Here is a 17,425-nt window from a genome sequence, read left to right on the forward strand (position 1 = left end):
TTTTTCATAATTTAACTAGATTTAACATGAAATTAATTATATAAGGGTAAATAATAAAGACTTGCAATAGTTGAGAGGTGAATAAGATAAATTAAAGTCTCTAGGAATTAATACGAAGAATAATTCTTTTAGTATCCGCGCTACAATACCCGCATAGTACCCGCGCTACAGTACTCGTGCTCGTGCTACAATACCCGCACTTAGAGAAATAATGTATTATGATCACCACTAATTACATAGTCTCAACTAATTATTATTCTAAAATCTCAGTAGCATCATTTCTCTATGGACCCCACTAATTATATAGTTTCTTTTTACAATTCCGCACTTGTTCTCGCGTCAACCTTTCTCTAACAAAAATAGTTGACTTCATAGGAATAAATACTTCAATGCATAGATATAAATACTTTCAGTACTTAGATATTAATACTTTCAGTGCCATATGTAAAAATACTTGGATATGTATACATTCGTAGTTATAAATTACTTAGAAGATAAGATATTAAAGCTTAAAAAAATATTAATATTTTGATGCGTGACTTGTTATGATTATTCCTTTTTGAGTTCTCCAATTATCTCCCCGTCAGCCTTCCTCTAACAAAAATAGTCGACATCATACGTATAAATACTTCAGTGTATAAGTATAAATACTTTCAATGTCATATGTAAAAAACACTTGCAAGTATAGGTATAAATACTTGTATGACGAGGTATAAATACTTGCATGACGAGTCTGAAAGTACGTCATCATGGATCTCATTTGAAAGGAAAAATTGCGTAGGTATTAATAATATGAAAAAAAAATATTAAAATTATGGAGATTTTGCAGTCCCTGCAGGAAGTTATCTTTCTGCATTTAATTTTTGGTGGTCCCCCTGCGGGTACAGTGCGGGTACTGTAGCTGCGTACTATTATCTTCGCGCTACAGTACCCGCACAATAAATAATTGTTCACCTTATAGCTATAAATACTTCCGTACATAGGTATAAATACTTTCATGCATAGATATTACTACTTTCGGAAAAAAAATTGAATTGTGGAACTTTTGCAATCCCCACAAAAAAAATTATTTTTCTACATTTAATTTAAATAAACGCACAAGTTGCAAGGATAAATAGAAGTATTTTTTGTTTTGGTAAGACAAAAAAAAAGAACCTATAACATAATTCTATAATTCTGATAATCTCACCTCATAGTATTTTGGTAAGAATTTATTCCACATTTATGTCACTCTAGAAGTTCTTTATTTATATCCACTTCCCATATCTTCAGTCTTAGCCTTAATTAGTTCTTTTATATTTGTGATTGAGGCCTATAAGGAAATTTATATCTGAAAAAAATTAAGATTAGTATTTGATGTTGAAATTAAGTTAACTTAATAACAATATAGATTGAACTTCCAAAGTTTAATTACAGTGGATCCAGCCACACGTACTAATAAAAACATGAGTGCGCACCATAAGAAAAAATATAATCGCATTTTGAAAGTCATGAAGTAGAATTTTCCAAATCAATTTTTTATTCATTTTCACATGGCGCTTGTTGACTACACTAACACATTCATCATGTTTACAACTAACATAAGAAAAACAAATACTAGGCATAATTTACAAAATAAGTGGACATTGGACATAGTTTTAAGGGAAAAAAAAATTCGCAGTTCAGATCTTGAATGGAAGAACCAAAAATGGATTATGCATATAGTACTAATAGCTGTAACAATTGACATTTATCTGAAAAATGGATGCTTGTGTTCCCACTAATTAGGGTAGATCTGGTTTTACTGGTTGTGTGAAACTGGTATTTGCAGGAGCAACCAAGTATCCAGAAATTATTTTCCTTTTTTTTTTTCTCTCTTTTACGATGCTTTTATGGTACATGTTTTCTTGTATTTCAACTTCACAGTAATATTTTGTGCAGTGCGCCGCATCCTTGCTGCTTCGTAAATAAATAAATAAACTACTAATTGTGAGAGATCTCATAACTGCTCCTCGCTCTTAAGTACTTGGTATGCTCCTGCAAATAAAGAAGAAAACATAAGAACAAAATTTTGCACATGTAATCATGTAACCATCTTCAGTTCTAATATAAAAAGGTATGCAATACAAACACACGGTTCTCTCAAAAAGAGTACCTGAAATTTGATTAGCTTAAAAATCATTACTTCCGGTGGACAAATAAGATCGTTACATAAACCTGTCAGGTTAACAGAACTTACCCTCTTCAGTATGCATACATACAGGAGAATACATATCAGGTACCGCCACCTCACCCCTTCCTTTTCTCTCTATATCAGCTTCGTTTCCAACCTGGAATGTTGCTTCATCTTCTTTAGTACCACTGCATTTAAATATCCACATGATCAAGGATCAGCTTCGTTAGCACTTCTTTCTTACCTAAAATGTTGCTTTATCTATTACTATTTCACTGTACAAATTTTTAAATTGTTCAAGTCCATTCTATAATTTGAGACAAAACAGGGTTAAATTGGAAAGTGCTTGCAATATAGTAGGTTAATTCAGGCTAAACTGAAAGTTGGTTAAGAAAGGTGGTTAATGATCCTAAACTGAAAGTCAGTTAACGATATATTGGTTTAAATTGAGCTAAATTACCCAACAGTGTCCAATGATGCCTAGTAATATATAATTGAGGGAAAAAAACACAATATAGATTCATTTGAGTCAATTGTGTTGAAATGATGCTAAATTTCCCCGGAAGGTTGTTAGAAAAAATGCAGCAGAATTGCATGGTATTGCTTAAGTTCACACGTGAGGATTATTTTCAGAAAGACGTCACCCTTTGCTATGCGTTTGTATCTGTGTGGTGGAGAAAGTAAATTAAATAGTTGACTATTACCTGGAATAAGTCACAAGACCAAGGGCAACAGCAACAAATGCCATATAATAAATCCAGTCAACCTACAGATTTCAAACGGCAGAGGCTAAGTCTCTCATGGTCACATAATAAATCCAGTCAAATGACTATTCTCTTCATTGATCACCCCCACAACCCCCCCCCCCCCCCAAAGGAAATGAGGGAGCAATCTGCAATGATACCTACTGGTCAGGAGAGAGATGGTTTCCCAATTTCAACTCAAGATGCGCTTATATTTAGAAATATATGCAAATCTGACCTCTTCATGATAAGCAAAGATGCGGATGAGGATAGCCCACATGTCAGAGGTCAGCAATGACAAGTTTAGCATTGTAGATCCACTCATCTGAGTTTTAAAGAGAAAGCTGATTACATGTTAAGATTAATTTTACGCAAGTGCATCAATTTAAACCCAGCACAGATTTTACTTGCTCGGTACACTCCTGTTATGACACTTTAGGCTTAAATCCCACAGTAAGCCCAGTTATGCAATCCGCTAAGCACGGTAATTGAACTAGCATAAATTATAAACAACTCTAAATGTTTCCTTCTTCCTTTTCTAATGCTTGGAAGGCTAGGTGAATAGAGAAAACCAAGCCTTTGGTAGATATGCTGCACTCAACTTAGTTTGGGTTTCCATATTTTGGAACAGTACCATATCAACATGTTTCTTTGTACCAAATTGAAACTGATGATTAAATGGAACAAAGGCCGATTACAAGATTGCTGACTACAATGAAGAAAAAAATTGCATCATATCTGAACCTTGAGTAAAACCGGTACAGTGGAGTAGAACAAGAACATGGCCACAGAAAATCCGACAAAAGGTACAACCTGAAAAAAAGGGAGTTATATGTATGATAATTGATAAATCTTAGATTGAGTAATTTAGAAAAAAAAAGGAAAAAAAAACACACGAGTTAGGTAGGGGCTCCGGACCAAGCCTGCCATATTACTGAATGAAATAAAAGAAAATTTTATCTAGCACTAAAAAAATAATTTTTCTAGTACAAAAATAATAACAGATAATCTCGAACTTGGAAGAAAACTTACAGCATCCTTTGTCCAGTGTATAGACTCTAGCTCCATTCTCTCAAATATGATTCTGAAAAAATTAAATATTATACGAATATAAGTATATATTCAAGTTTTCATTTAATTGGCTAGCCAAATTGCAAATTCCATATGCTAGTTTTGTCTTATTTAAGCCTTAGACTTGTAGGTTTTGTTTAATCAAGTCTACCCCAATTGTGGGCCCACAAGTAGAAACAACAATTTTTGAAACACATCAAAAAGTATTGACAACAATTAATGAATACTATTACCAAAATTTAGTAATGTATACATGAATAAAAATTATGAAACTACACTGCACATATTTTCAATATACATTTGACAAGCACTAACAATAGCTCCAAAAAATCCGAGCATCGCCATCAGCTCAATCCTATCTGCACTCTTAACCACAACCTCCTGCAATTTGGAAAAATTATATATAGAGCCTTGAAGTAATCAAATTAAGGAAAGGTATACATGCCAGATTGAAATCTATCATGGAAATGATTTGACCCCATTTAATTGTCACATTTTTGTCATTCCGTTCATTTGGCTTGTTTGTGTTAAAATGCATATCAACTATTAAGTTTGACTTATAATCTGTATGCAATCAAGGACCCAAAATTGTAGAAGGATGAAGAGTTTCAAAACAGGAACATTTACAGGTTGAATCAGGAACATTTACATACCTCAACAGGAACTATTATAAGACAGGTTTGACCATACTTTTGGTACTAATTTGGTTGCTACAAATCCAATTGGTTCGTTCAGTACTATATCGCACTAATGTGAAGTTCTGTTTTGCAAAAATCAAAGCTTGATGGAGGCACAATTTCAGAGTAAGGTTCAATTAAGCATAGGTATATGTAATTGCCCCTCCAACGTGCATATAAATCTTCAACTAAATCAACCCAGTAATTAAACTTTTCTCTCAATTGCCCTGAAATAGAGTAACTGCACCTCAATAGGGACAAAACCTCTGATGAATTACCATCGAGTAGGCAATAAGCACAAAACGAATCATAAAGAAATAGCAGAGGCAAACTAGCACTCACTCTGGTAATGCAACATTATAGCTGATAAAATAAATGTATAATTGCTAGAAATTAACCGAAATATTTTACCTCACTAACATTGCAAATGGCATAGAGTGTGGAGCCCACTATTACAAGCACATCTCCTTTCACTGGAGCACTTCCCCCTGGGAGAAACTAGCACTTGAGAACAAAAACTAAGAAAAGAACTGCACCAGCTCAAAACTGAGGTACTAGTTCTGTCAAAAAGTGAAAGATTTCGAAGGCCAACTAGCTCGTAATACATAATGATATTGAACCAAGATGTTATAATGAGAAAGAAAGAGAGGGTACCAGCTCTATCCCCAGCATGTACATCAGAGAAAACAACCAATACAAGACCTACAATGCAGATGGCCACGCCAATGAATTTACGAATCTCATACCTCGTCTTCAGGAAAACAAATGTGAGAATAATAACGCAGGGAATCGACCAGCAATCCAACAGCATGACACTTGTCATAGAAGTGTATTGGTACGCCTTCACCACTATTCCAAATCAAATCAATATTTATAGATAAGTATTGAAGCTAGCAAAAGTGTTAAGTGGAGTTTTGTTGAAGAAAGATTTTGTCCGGTACCAATCACAAAAGGGAGGTAGTACTGATAAGTTTGTAGAAGTTAGGACATGCCAATGCATTAGCTAACATCTTTGAAGTGTTTTACCACAAATACTAATAAAAATAATCTAATATTTGAGGCATGAAGGCCACTGAAACACAATTCAACCCAAAGAAAATGTAAAATAACACATAGCGCACTTGGGTGTGGTTTAATAGGTATTAAAGGGAGTTAGAGGAGGGATAAGATAAGAATGGGGAGAAATATGTCACTGAACCTTGCTCTTGTGTTTAATTTGAGGACGTTACTGATGGATAATGTAGGAAATGGATGAACTGAATAAATTATAATTTTATATTTCTTTCACTCCGTGTAACTGGGTGGCCAGTCTCCCCAGTTCCATTTCATTTCCTTTCCATTTCCTCCAAATTTGGGAGCATGACAGTTAACCTAGACCACTATTCTACATTTCTCCAAATGAGAAAGACTCACCAAGGTAGTTTGCCTCCACATCCACTAAGCCAAGCATCAGGTAATAGTACCATTTCATCTGCACATTTAAAAAAAAGGAAGAAGAGAGAATTAAAAACTTCGTAGCAGGAAGAATCAACCACAATACCAAGTATAGTAAAAGCACACCTTGAACCATGCTAAAAAAAATCAAAACTTCGTAAGTTGAAGTACCTTTACCTCATCTTCAAAAATTTAGAATCCTTTTTTTTTTTTGTGAAAAAGGCACTGAGGCCATCTTCGATAGAGAACAGAATAATTCACAAGAAAGTATGAAAGAAAGTGGACCTGAAGTGGCCGTCTTTGATAGAGAACAATGCACCCGTATATAATCCCCAATAATAAATAGTTCAGAAAAGATTGTGAGGTAGGAGCATCAATACCTGAAAATTTTCATAACTTGAAATATTAGGAAAATCCAACATACTAAATGAATAACTAAAATGTCCAGGAGAGACCACGCTTTGCAATTTTGACCACTACTTACTGGTAACATCATTGCTGAAACAGTGCTGCTGCAGTAAGCTGACAGCCAACAGCCTTTCTCAATTACCAAAAAAGGGAAAATTTCTAGTGTACCCATACAAACTTTCAAATTAGCCAATTTCTCCATAAAAACACCATAATATCCAATATCCCCATACAAACTTATAATTCTTTCTTCTATCCCCTTTCACTTATTCAAACTATTATTTAATTATTATAAAACTGAAATAGACAAATATACCCTTCACTCTTATCCTTCTCCTTCACCTTCACAGTTCACTGTAGCAATTCATATAATAATAAAAAAAAGATTTTAATGGATTTGATCCCAATCATTTATGGAATGATTTACTCTGTTTTCCTCTAATCTCTCAAATCACCGGTTATGTCAACACTTTTCTAATTCGATATGAGTGAAGGATAAAAGTATTAAATAATGCGTTTGAGTTTAAATTTGGTTTAAACATTTCATCAAACACTTTAAGAGCATCCAAGTATTTTATTAACCTTCCCTTCCAGACATGAAATTTAAACCCTAAAAATGTTGATTTGGTCTATTTATTTTTAAATCTAACGGATATGAAATTTAAATAATAAGATTATGTCTTTCTAAACATGAAAAACAGTTCGTAGCGGACTCCAAAGTTAGCTGGTTTCTGTTAAGGTCTGTAAATTTTTAAAAATCTCCTATATAACTTATTCATTTGAAAATTTCGTTGAAGTTTTTCCAGATGATGGACCCCCAAAATATTATATGATTTTGTACCTAAATTAATATCCGATAAAAATTATTGTCCAAAGTTCCAAAATCAAACGTAATTCACAGGTATGATCCAATTACATGCAACTTTGACCAGCAAACTTGCAATTGAATAGCTTCAGTTTGTGATTCTATTTGAAGCTTGAGCCTTTTAAGGTATTGAGTGTTCCTGTGCATATGAGTCCGTGGTAGAGAAGAAAATAAAAGTTGATTGGATTAATTCAATAATTCTTTCCAATTGCAATACTACGTAAGAAAACAAAGGTATCAGGTTGGGAGATTGGAGGAAAACAAAGTAAATAAATGTTTGGGGTCAAATATGTTTAAAATCGTTTTTTTCTTTTTACTAAACGAGCTGCTACAGTGAACCAGGGAAGGAGGTGGGGGGTCAAGGGTATATTTGTCAATTTCAGTTTTAAAATAATTAAATAATAGTTTGAATAAATGAAAGGAGATAGAGGAAAGAATTGTAAGTTTGTATGGGGATATTAGATATTATGGTGTTTTTATGGAGAAATTGGCTATTTTGAAAATTTATATGGGTACACTATAAATTTTCCCTTAAAAAATGACAGCCTATCATTTAAAATTGGCTAAATCATCCCCCAATTAAAGCATGAACTGTGCAAGTAGGCCCAAATACATGCCAAAAAAAGAAAGAAAAGGAGATTGAAATAGAAATTTGTAGGCAATACTTCTTGAAGAAAAAAACAATATATTTTGTAGAAATATTGTCCTGTTTCAATGCGATTTAAGTTTTATCCTTTTGTAGATTCCTAAATACTAAGACATGATGAGTTATCTATTTCAGGGTTCCACTGGGACTTCACCAATATAACAAAATAAGCAAAGACAGATCCCATACCCATAGGCTATAGGCCCATAGTAAACTAATTTGGGAAGTCAAATTAATTAGGGACTGAAATGAAAAGTCAAACTAATTGTGAGGTAGGAAGTAGAGACCTAAGCGAGAAAGCTCGGAAGAAAAGAGGCCAGTGGAGGTGACGAGAAGCGAAACCAATTGCCCCAACACCAGCCCAATCAGTGCCCTCCTCGTCCAATAGCCATTAGAGCTGAGCATTATCTCGTCAAATAACCTTTGTGGAAGTAATAAGCCAACGCCCGAAGGAAGAGGAGGAAGAAAGAGAGAGAGAGAGTCGTGGGGAGAATGATCACCCTGGTGCCAGAAAGAAGAAATACTGAAAAACTGCAAAAACATGAAACGGAAGAGAGATTTGTTTTCCAAAATAACGCTTTTGCTTTTGAAAGGGACACATGAGAATCGTCATGATTTTTTTTTCTTTGAAGGCATCTCAAATTGGCAATAAAATATGGATATAACCATTGGTACCCTCAGCATAGATTTCAGAGCTTCCTATTGGTTTTTTTTTTTTTTTTTTTAAGAACTTCTTATTGAAATTATTATTTTTTGATAAAATTCAGCTTTAGTTGGCAGGTAGCCATCGTACTGACATTTATATTAAATATAAAAAAAGTTTTTACAATATACTCAAAACACAGCTTACAATCTACAATCTACTATCCAATTTTGAATAATTCAGTTAGCAAATAGAATTACTCCTACCTCACATTATAATATAATGAAGATAATTTCAATCATAAAAGCAAAGAAAAGTCATGCACGGTTATGTATTTCTGTATAGTATTTTTGTACAAGATTAGTATGAACATTCCTTGTAGAATTTTCATCAAAGTTATCAGCATTTGAGTGACAAAATTAGCTTTTAGTCTAATAACAAAGGTAATACTCTTCGAATGAAGATTTCTAATGCCTTGTAAATATTTAGTTGAATAGCTTGATTCTAACTTTACTAAAAATAAAAAGGGGAAATTAGATCCATGCCACCCCAAAACTTCAAATTTAGAAAAATATCACCTCAAAATTTTGGTTTTGTTAAATGCCACTCCAAATTTCACTTATTAAGAAAATTGCCACCATTATCAAATTATTATACATTTGTAATAAAAATAAACATAAAATGTTGTATTTTGAGTGATATTTTTGTATATTCCACAAATACCTTTACTCTTTCATTTCTACACCATTAATGGGTCCGATCCGTTCCAAATTTGATAGGTTAAACAGTACAAAACCCTCACCCGTCGTTCTTTCCATTTGTGCATCCTCTCTTCGTCTCCTCTCTTCCCAGTCGAAAAGAAGTTCCATTGAGCCTCTTCTCCCAGTCGAAAAGAAGTTCCGTCGAGCCTCTCCTCCCAGTCGCCGTCAGATCCATTCATAGTGATGTTCGACCAGTAAACTTGCTTGATTACGACTGGCATTCTGGTACCCGATGGATTTCCTGTGGAGGGAAAGGGGAGCAAGAATCTTCAGAGAATTGAACAAAGAAATACATCATCTAGTGGATGAAGTTCTGGACTAATTGGAGTTTACAAACTACTGGCATATGACTGAAAACATAAAATTTGGTTTGGGTGTGCAGCTTTTGATGCTAAACAGGATTATTTTTTCTGTTTTATTTGTTTTATTCCGATTTTAGATTTCTTTTGATGCTTTTGGTTTAGTATATTTATTAAACTTTGGTTCAACTGTTTTAAGCATTTTTTGTTTTTATTTTACTGGTAGAACTTTGGCATCAGTTGATACCAAAAAAATAAATAAAAATAAAACACAATTACTTTCGGTCAGTTAGAAGAGAAACAGGGGAATTGCGTTAGAAGAGAAAAGGGTCAGACTTGTGTTAATTAGAAGAGAAAAATCAATTTTGAAGAAGGGTATTTCGGTCAGTTAATTTTTATTGTAAATTATTAAGTTAAAATTATATATGAGTATGGTATTTGTGGCAATTTTATGAATTAATGTGATTTGAAGTGACATTTAGCAAAAGAAAAATTTTGAGGTGGTATTTTTCTAAATTTGAAGTTTTGGGGTGACATGGATCTAATTTCCCCAAATAAAAAATGCGTGTTATCGGTTAAGCAAATGCATATGTTGGTAACAAAATTGCATTATCAATAAAAAAAAATGTAATCAATAAAATTGTGTATGTTCAGTTTTTATGTAGATGGTCGTATATATAAAATTCGGTATTGGCACTAAATATGAGTTGAAGAATTTTAACCTTCACCTCATTTTAAAAAAATAAAATTATGTGTATTTAGTTATTACCTCTCCTGTTAGAAAATTGTGAGCTTTTAAGCTCAGGTTGATCTTATGTTTATCAGTTATCAGATCCAAAATATTAGTAATGGATCTTTGACCTATTTACTAGTTCGAATTTGGTTGAATAGTTGCATTTAATATATATATATATATATATATATATATATATATATATATAATTGAATATTTGGCCGGATATTTATTTTTAAAATTTGTGTGTGGGATGTCGTTGTTTTGAAATTCAAGTGGAGATCCTTTATTATGTATATATTTAAAGATGAAAAGGTTTGCCTCTATCTTTATCTTAAAATTAGTTGGATAGTATAATACATGAATCTCTATTATTAATTTATTATAGATGAAGTCTCGACCTTCAACTTACCCCAAAAAAAAAAAAAACTTTTATGCCCGAATATTGATCCATCAAAACTTAAACTTTGCATATTTATCAATCAAAATAGTAGCATCTTTTTTTTTTTATATTCACTTTTTATCCTAAATAATTAAGATTAAAAATTCATTAAAATAATAATTTGGCAAAAAATTTACAGTGGGCGAATATCTAAAGTGTTAATACATTAATAGATAAATATTCAAATTTCGAATTTTGATGGTGAATGATCCGATTTTTGTTTCTTTTTCCTTAAAAGTTTGTTTTTTTAGGAATTTAATTTTAAAATGTTATGCCTCCGGAGCACAGATTATTATTATTAAAAAGATAATAATCTTATCTTACAAATTTACAATTGAGAACCCACCCGTCGGGATTGAATTGTCTGTCCCCCTGGGGGCAGGAAATTTCTACCCCAGAGTCACTGTTGGTGGACCCCCTAAATCCTAAACCTCTAAATCCTAAATCCGGTTCCATCCCGCAGTGACTGAGGGGGCAGGATTTTCCTACACCCCGAGGCAGGTGATCTGCTTCCCCGCCCATATCAATTGAATCCAACGGCCGGATACTCTGTCAGTATGTCCCTGACCTGGCAAAATCGGCTTGCATGGCATGCTGACACGTGGGAAACAAAAGGCACCAGTTAAGTCACGTGTCAATCACTCCCGATCGAACCAACTCTCCAAGCGGCCAAGCGTCGACCCATCAAGAAATCCTGAGAACCTTCCCCATCGCTCTACAACACTCCAAATCCATACCCATCTTCTCTAGTTCTCTTCTCTCCCAATTACTTTAAATACCAACAACCTCGGCTTGTTTCATTCCAATCCAGAACAAATACTTACAAATACAGCAGTAAATAGAAAATTAATCAAGTTCTGTGTTGGACAATTAATTCAGTGCAGCAATAATGGACGCCATGTTTGGTTTTGACGAGCCTCTGCTCTCCACCATTCAGCAGCTGATAGACATACCGGAGGAGATGGAGAAGGCCTTCAATGCGCCGACGCGTGCATACATGCGCGACCGCAAGGCCATGGCGAACACACCAATGGATGTGAAGGAGTTGCCGGATGGACGGATCTTGCTTACAGTCGACATGCCGGGGGTTCATGCTAATGAGATCAAAGTACAGGTAGGTATATATAGTGTACTGAATCTACTGGTCAACGATATTAATTTTTAATAATTTTCTAATTTTCCTTGATTATTGCATGCTGCATCTATATTCTTTTTGTGGTCGATAGGTGGTAGATCAATACGAAGTTTCAATCAATTCAACTAATTGATGTCATTGTAAATAATGCTCATGTTGCGTCAAGCTTAGGCAAATTTTGTTAATTGATCTTAACCTGATATATAATTGAATTATTGCTTAAATATATATCTTTGGTACCAATTGATCGATCATTGCATCAATCTATATCATCAATTCAAATTGATTACAGAAATTGTTACCTAACGAATGATTGTTGTAATATAGGTGGAGGATAACAATCTTCTAGTGATAAGTGGGGAGAGGAAGAGGCCGGCTGAGGAGGAAAAGGATAGCGGCAAGTACTTGCGCATGGAGAGGAGGATGGGGAAGTTCATGAGGAAGTTCCCTTTGCCTGATAATGTTAGTCTGGACAGCATCACAGCTCAGTGCAAAGATGGTGTTTTAACCGTGAGTGTGGAACGAATGCCGCCTCCAGAGCCAAAGAAGCCCCGAAGCATTAAGGTCAAGGTTGGTGGTGGTACCGGTGCAAGTGGCGGAGTGAATACTGAGGCTGGTAAATGAAGGATTAAAAGAAGGAGATGAACTAGGGACTAGGGAGAGGTGGAGCTATGAAATAAGATGGGAGTTTTTGCTTGTGCTCTTTTTTTTTTTTTTTTTTCTTTTTTAAGTTCACTTGTGTGGGTTTTGCTTTGTACTTTGTTATATAGGTGTGTGAAGAATTAACTTGTATGGTTGTAAATTGGTAATGAATAAAGATGATGAGCTTTAGAGCATGGCTTTTAATTAATCTCCTATATATAGTTGATTTAGTGTTTGTTTATTGAACAGTCTCTATTATATATGACGGAGTGTTCAGTTCTGGATATGTTTAGAACAGTCTATAAAGGTGTGTTTAGTTTTGGATATGTTAATAAATTTAGGGACTAGATAATAACAATGGATAACTAAGTTTAGTGATTAATAAAAGTTTCGACACGAAATTTATCGACTTTCAAAAAAAATATTTATTTTTTAAAGATAAGAATGGCTTAAATTTTTTAAAATAAAGACGGATTAAATTTTTAATTTTCGGTATAGTGAACAGGTCGTATATGATAACACAAGTAGTATTTTTGTAAAGAAGTTCATAGAGTTACAAGTAATTCCATATATTAAATCAATTCACGAAGCATATATATTGCGAAGTAACTTGGCAAATGCTGAAAATGTTAATGTAAATTCTATGATAGAATTCTTGCATATTATAAATTATATAAGTTACACAGTGCCATAACAGTCAATGTGCGGTATTTATTTGTTTTAAAGAGTGAGTGGTACTAAATGTTTATTAACGGTTTTATTAATAAAAATATATTTATAATAAATTAAATGATGGTAATTTTTAGATCTATTTTTTATTTTCATAAAAAAAATTATTTTAATTTTATAATTTTATTTATATACATTTTTAATCATTCAAATGTCTTAATTTTCATCAAGCTTTATTATTGGATGTGTGGGTATTATTAATTAATTTGTTCATAGCTCGATTGGAGTGTAGAATGTCATTTTACTGATTATTAAATAATTGGAGCAAATATATCAGTCTCACACCCTCCCGCTACTATTTAGTTTATAATACCGGAGGTTATTCTTTTTATCAAAAATCCGTTGTATTACATATATTAATTAATCAAAACTAAGGTTTAAAATTTGGTAAAATAACGTCCGCCTTTGGTTTAAAATTTCAATTAGTGAATTTAATAATAAAAATCATTAACTGCTAAATTAGTAAATAATGTTTTTTGACTGTAAAATGATAGTATTTAATAATTTAATTATTGAGTTACAATAAAAGAATTATTTGTAACTCAGGGCTTTTATTTAAACATGTTTGCAGTGCAGGTCATATTTCACTATGCTGTGGTAGTTTCATGTAATGTAACACATGGATAATAGAGGTAAAGAAAGAAAAATATTAACTTGTATGCACTGTACAAAGTCAAAAGAATAGTATGTTTCAAAAGTTTGTGTTTATAGTCAGTTAACAATTACAAACTTTGAATTGAAATAATATTTGGTGTATCTATGCACCAAATCACATGAGACCAGTGACTGCTTCATTGCTGATCGCCCAAGGAATGTCAATATCAAATATCTATCGCATTGAGTAGAACTAGGGTGCTCGTAAGCTTACCAAAGTTTTGGTGAGCTTAACTCTAAAACTTATCAAATCAATTTCAAATGGCGAATTCAAACCGTTAAAACCCGTCTACCTTACGTGTGATGCATCTACATGTGAAATTTTTAAACATTCGAATTAATTTAGTATAAAGTCAAGAGGTCAAAATTAGAAGGTTAATAAATTAATTTTAGTTCATTCATTTTTGAACGTTTTTTGACCGCTTGACTTTATACTAAATTAATTCGAATATTTAAAAATTTCACATGTAGATGCATCACACGTAAGGTAGACGGATTTCAACGGTTCGGATTCGTCATTTAAATCGATTTGATAAGTTTTAGAGTTAAGCTCACCAAAACTTTGGTAAGCTTAAGAGCACCCTAGTTCTACTCCTATCGCATTATGTGAGGGAAACTCAGGCGAAAATATCTGGTCACCGGCCATTTTCACTTGTATGATATTCCGTTCATATAGTATCCCAGTGGATATTTACCATAACTAATATAATATTAATTAAAATTAGTTAATTATTAAATAGGTCAATAAAATCATTAAAATATAGTTATAACACACTGTGTAATATGCAGTGTTTTAAATAGTGAGCTATAGCTACGTTATAACTGCGCTATAACTTTTTCGGACCTTAAAAGCTATAATGCTGTGAGTGCTATATAGCTAGCTACTCAGTGCAATCGCTTATTTTTTTTAACCGTTCTGCTTACCCCTATAATCGTTTAAACTATGTGATGAACCGGAGGGGCAAACTTAGAGACCACCTAATGGGGACACCTATTTGATACAATTTTGGATGGGCTTGACATCACATTTCAACATCACATTTCCACAAGACCACCTAATGGCGGAACAACAGCAAGGAAAGAGAGGCGATCCTGGAGGCGATTTTCAAGGTGATCCAAAAACCAGAATAACAGGTGATGACCCAAAAGAAACGACAACGAAGATCAACAGTGTCCATACCATTCTCCAAAGAATACTGAAGCCAAAAACCAACCCAGATACTACAGATGGCGCAGCAAAAGCAACAGGAGATCTAGTGGGCGAATCAAAGGGAAAAGAAACTGAAGCAAGGCAAGAATTAAATGCTGTATTAACGGTAGACACAGTCATAGACACTAAAGGAGGTGAGAAGGTTGTTAATGCAACATACTATAATGTTTCAATATTATAATTGAAAAAGATATTAGAGTTGTTCAAATTATTATATGTTTGATTAACAATACTTTCAAATTTTTATGACGAAAAGATAATTTAAATCTGCTACATGTCAGATATGTCAGAATGAAGGCTTTTTCGTAGTATAAACAAATATGCCATTTTAACTAACATATAATTATATTTGGTTAATAGATATATAACTATTTTGCCATTAGCGCAATTTCTTTTACTTTGTATAATTGTAAAGTTATAACTATATATATTTTATTTATTTTATTGAATATTAGTAGGTTTGATGCCGTTAACAAATTTCATTAACAAAGAAAAGTATTTATACAATTTGTAATACACTCCGCCCTTGTTCTCTAATTATTTATAAGTATTATTTCGTAAATAGTACATATAACATGGAGCAGTAAATACTCCTCACCCCACTGTAACCAATTGTGTATATCGATAACAGTATTGTTAATCAAAATGTGGACGGGCTTGCTCGCACTACGGAAGATTCTTCTATTGCGCTCTCTCCTAATTGATCATGTTCCTGCTGCCCATGCCCATGTTCATGTTCCAGTGGTTTGTTAAACGCTGATCTATGGTTTTCCTATGGTTCCACCAGACCGTCCACTATTGTGCCTCCCCTCGATTGGCTGATGTTGAAATGTGATGTCAAGCCCATCCAAAATTGTATCAAATAGGTGTCCCCATTAGGTGGTCTCTAAGTTTGCCCCTCCGGTTCATCACATAGTTTAAACGATTATAGGGGTAAGCAGAACGGTTAAAAAAAATAAGCGATTGCACTGAGTAGCTAGCTATATAGCACTCACAGCATTATAGCTTTTAAGGTCCGAAAAAGTTATAGCGCAGTTATAACGTAGCTATAGCTCACTATTTAAAACACTCCATATTACACAGTGTGTTATAACTATATTTTAATGATTTTATTGACCTATTTAATAATTAACTAATTTTAATTAATATTATATTAGTTATGGTAAATATCCACTGGGATACTATATGAACGGAATATCATACAAGTGAAAATGGCCGGTGACCAGATATTTTCGCCTGAGTTTCCCTCACATAATGCGATAGGAGTAGAACTAGGGTGCTCTTAAGCTTACCAAAGTTTTGGTGAGCTTAACTCTAAAACTTATCAAATCGATTTAAATGACGAATCCGAACCGTTGAAATCCGTCTACCTTACGTGTGATGCATCTACATTTAAAATAATTTAAATATTCGAATTAATTTAGTATAAAGTCAACCGGTCAAAAAACGTTCAAAAATGAATGAACTAAAATTAATTTATTAACCTTCTAATTTTGACCTCTTGACTTTATACTAAATTAATTCGAATGTTTAAAAATTTCACATGTAGATGCATCACACATAAGGTAGACGGGTTTTAACGGTTTGAATTCGTTATTTGAAATTGATTTGATAAGTTTTAGAGTTAAGCTCACCAAAACTTTGGTAAGCTTAAGAGCACCCTAGTTCTACTCAATGCGATAGATATTTGATATTGACATTCCTTGGGCGATCAGCAATTCAGCAGTCACTGGTCTCATGTGATTTGGTGCATAGATACACCAAATATTATTTCAATTCAAAGTTTGTAATTGTTAACTGACTATAAACACAAACTTTTGAAACATACTATTCTTTTGACTTTGTACAGTGCATACAAGTTAATATTTTTCTTTCTTTACCTCTATTATCCATGTGTTACATTACATGAAACTACCACAGCATAGTGAAATATGACCTGCACTGCAAACATGTTTAAACATGTTCCACCAGACCGTCCACTATTAATTGTGCCTCCCCTCGATTGGCTGATGTTGAAATGTGATGTCAAGCCCATCCAAAATTGTATCAAATAGGTGTCCCATTAGGTGGTCTCTAAGTTTGCCCCTCCGGTTCATCACATAGTTTAAACGATTATAGGGGTAAGCAGAACGGTTAAAAAAAATAAGCGATTGCACTGAGTAGCTAGCTACAACCGGAGGG

General features: G+C 33.4%; 2 protein-coding genes across 5 annotated transcripts; one reads left to right on the forward strand and one right to left on the reverse strand.

The window, feature by feature from the left end:
* Positions 1–1,635: 1,635 nt before the first annotated feature.
* LOC144572008 (uncharacterized) lies at positions 1,636–8,561 on the reverse strand. Of its 4 annotated transcripts, none has more exons than XR_013517643.1 (12): positions 8,284–8,561; positions 6,363–6,457; positions 6,057–6,114; positions 5,298–5,492; positions 5,055–5,131; positions 4,265–4,347; positions 3,928–3,979; positions 3,640–3,708; positions 3,134–3,220; positions 2,857–2,918; positions 2,219–2,396; positions 1,636–2,016 (listed from the first exon to the last, which is right to left on the reverse strand). XR_013517643.1 is itself a non-coding variant. In XM_078321398.1 (12 exons), exons 1-12 carry the CDS (start codon positions 8,537–8,539, stop codon positions 1,979–1,981), a joined length of 1,194 nt encoding a protein of 397 aa, XP_078177524.1. In that variant the 5' UTR covers positions 8,540–8,554; the 3' UTR covers positions 1,636–1,978. The 4 variants fall into 4 exon arrangements, 3 of the variants coding, with proteins under 3 accessions (XP_078177524.1, XP_078177526.1, XP_078177525.1); XM_078321398.1 differs by having other exon boundaries at positions 2,219–2,340; positions 8,284–8,554; XM_078321400.1 differs by lacking the exon at positions 8,284–8,561 and adding an exon at positions 6,562–6,630 and having other exon boundaries at positions 2,219–2,340.
* Positions 8,562–11,668: 3,107 nt separating this feature from the next.
* LOC144571651 (17.1 kDa class II heat shock protein-like) lies at positions 11,669–12,656 on the forward strand. The gene is made up of 2 exons (XM_078320999.1): positions 11,669–11,988; positions 12,337–12,656. Exons 1-2 carry the CDS (start codon positions 11,764–11,766, stop codon positions 12,631–12,633), a joined length of 522 nt encoding a protein of 173 aa, XP_078177125.1. The 5' UTR covers positions 11,669–11,763; the 3' UTR covers positions 12,634–12,656.
* Positions 12,657–17,425: the final 4,769 nt, after the last annotated feature.

The sequence above is a fragment of the Carex rostrata genome, chromosome 19 (genome assembly GCF_964058835.1).
Source record: "Carex rostrata chromosome 19, lpCarRost1.2, whole genome shotgun sequence".
In the NCBI taxonomy this organism is placed as follows: domain Eukaryota; kingdom Viridiplantae; phylum Streptophyta; class Magnoliopsida; order Poales; family Cyperaceae; genus Carex; species Carex rostrata.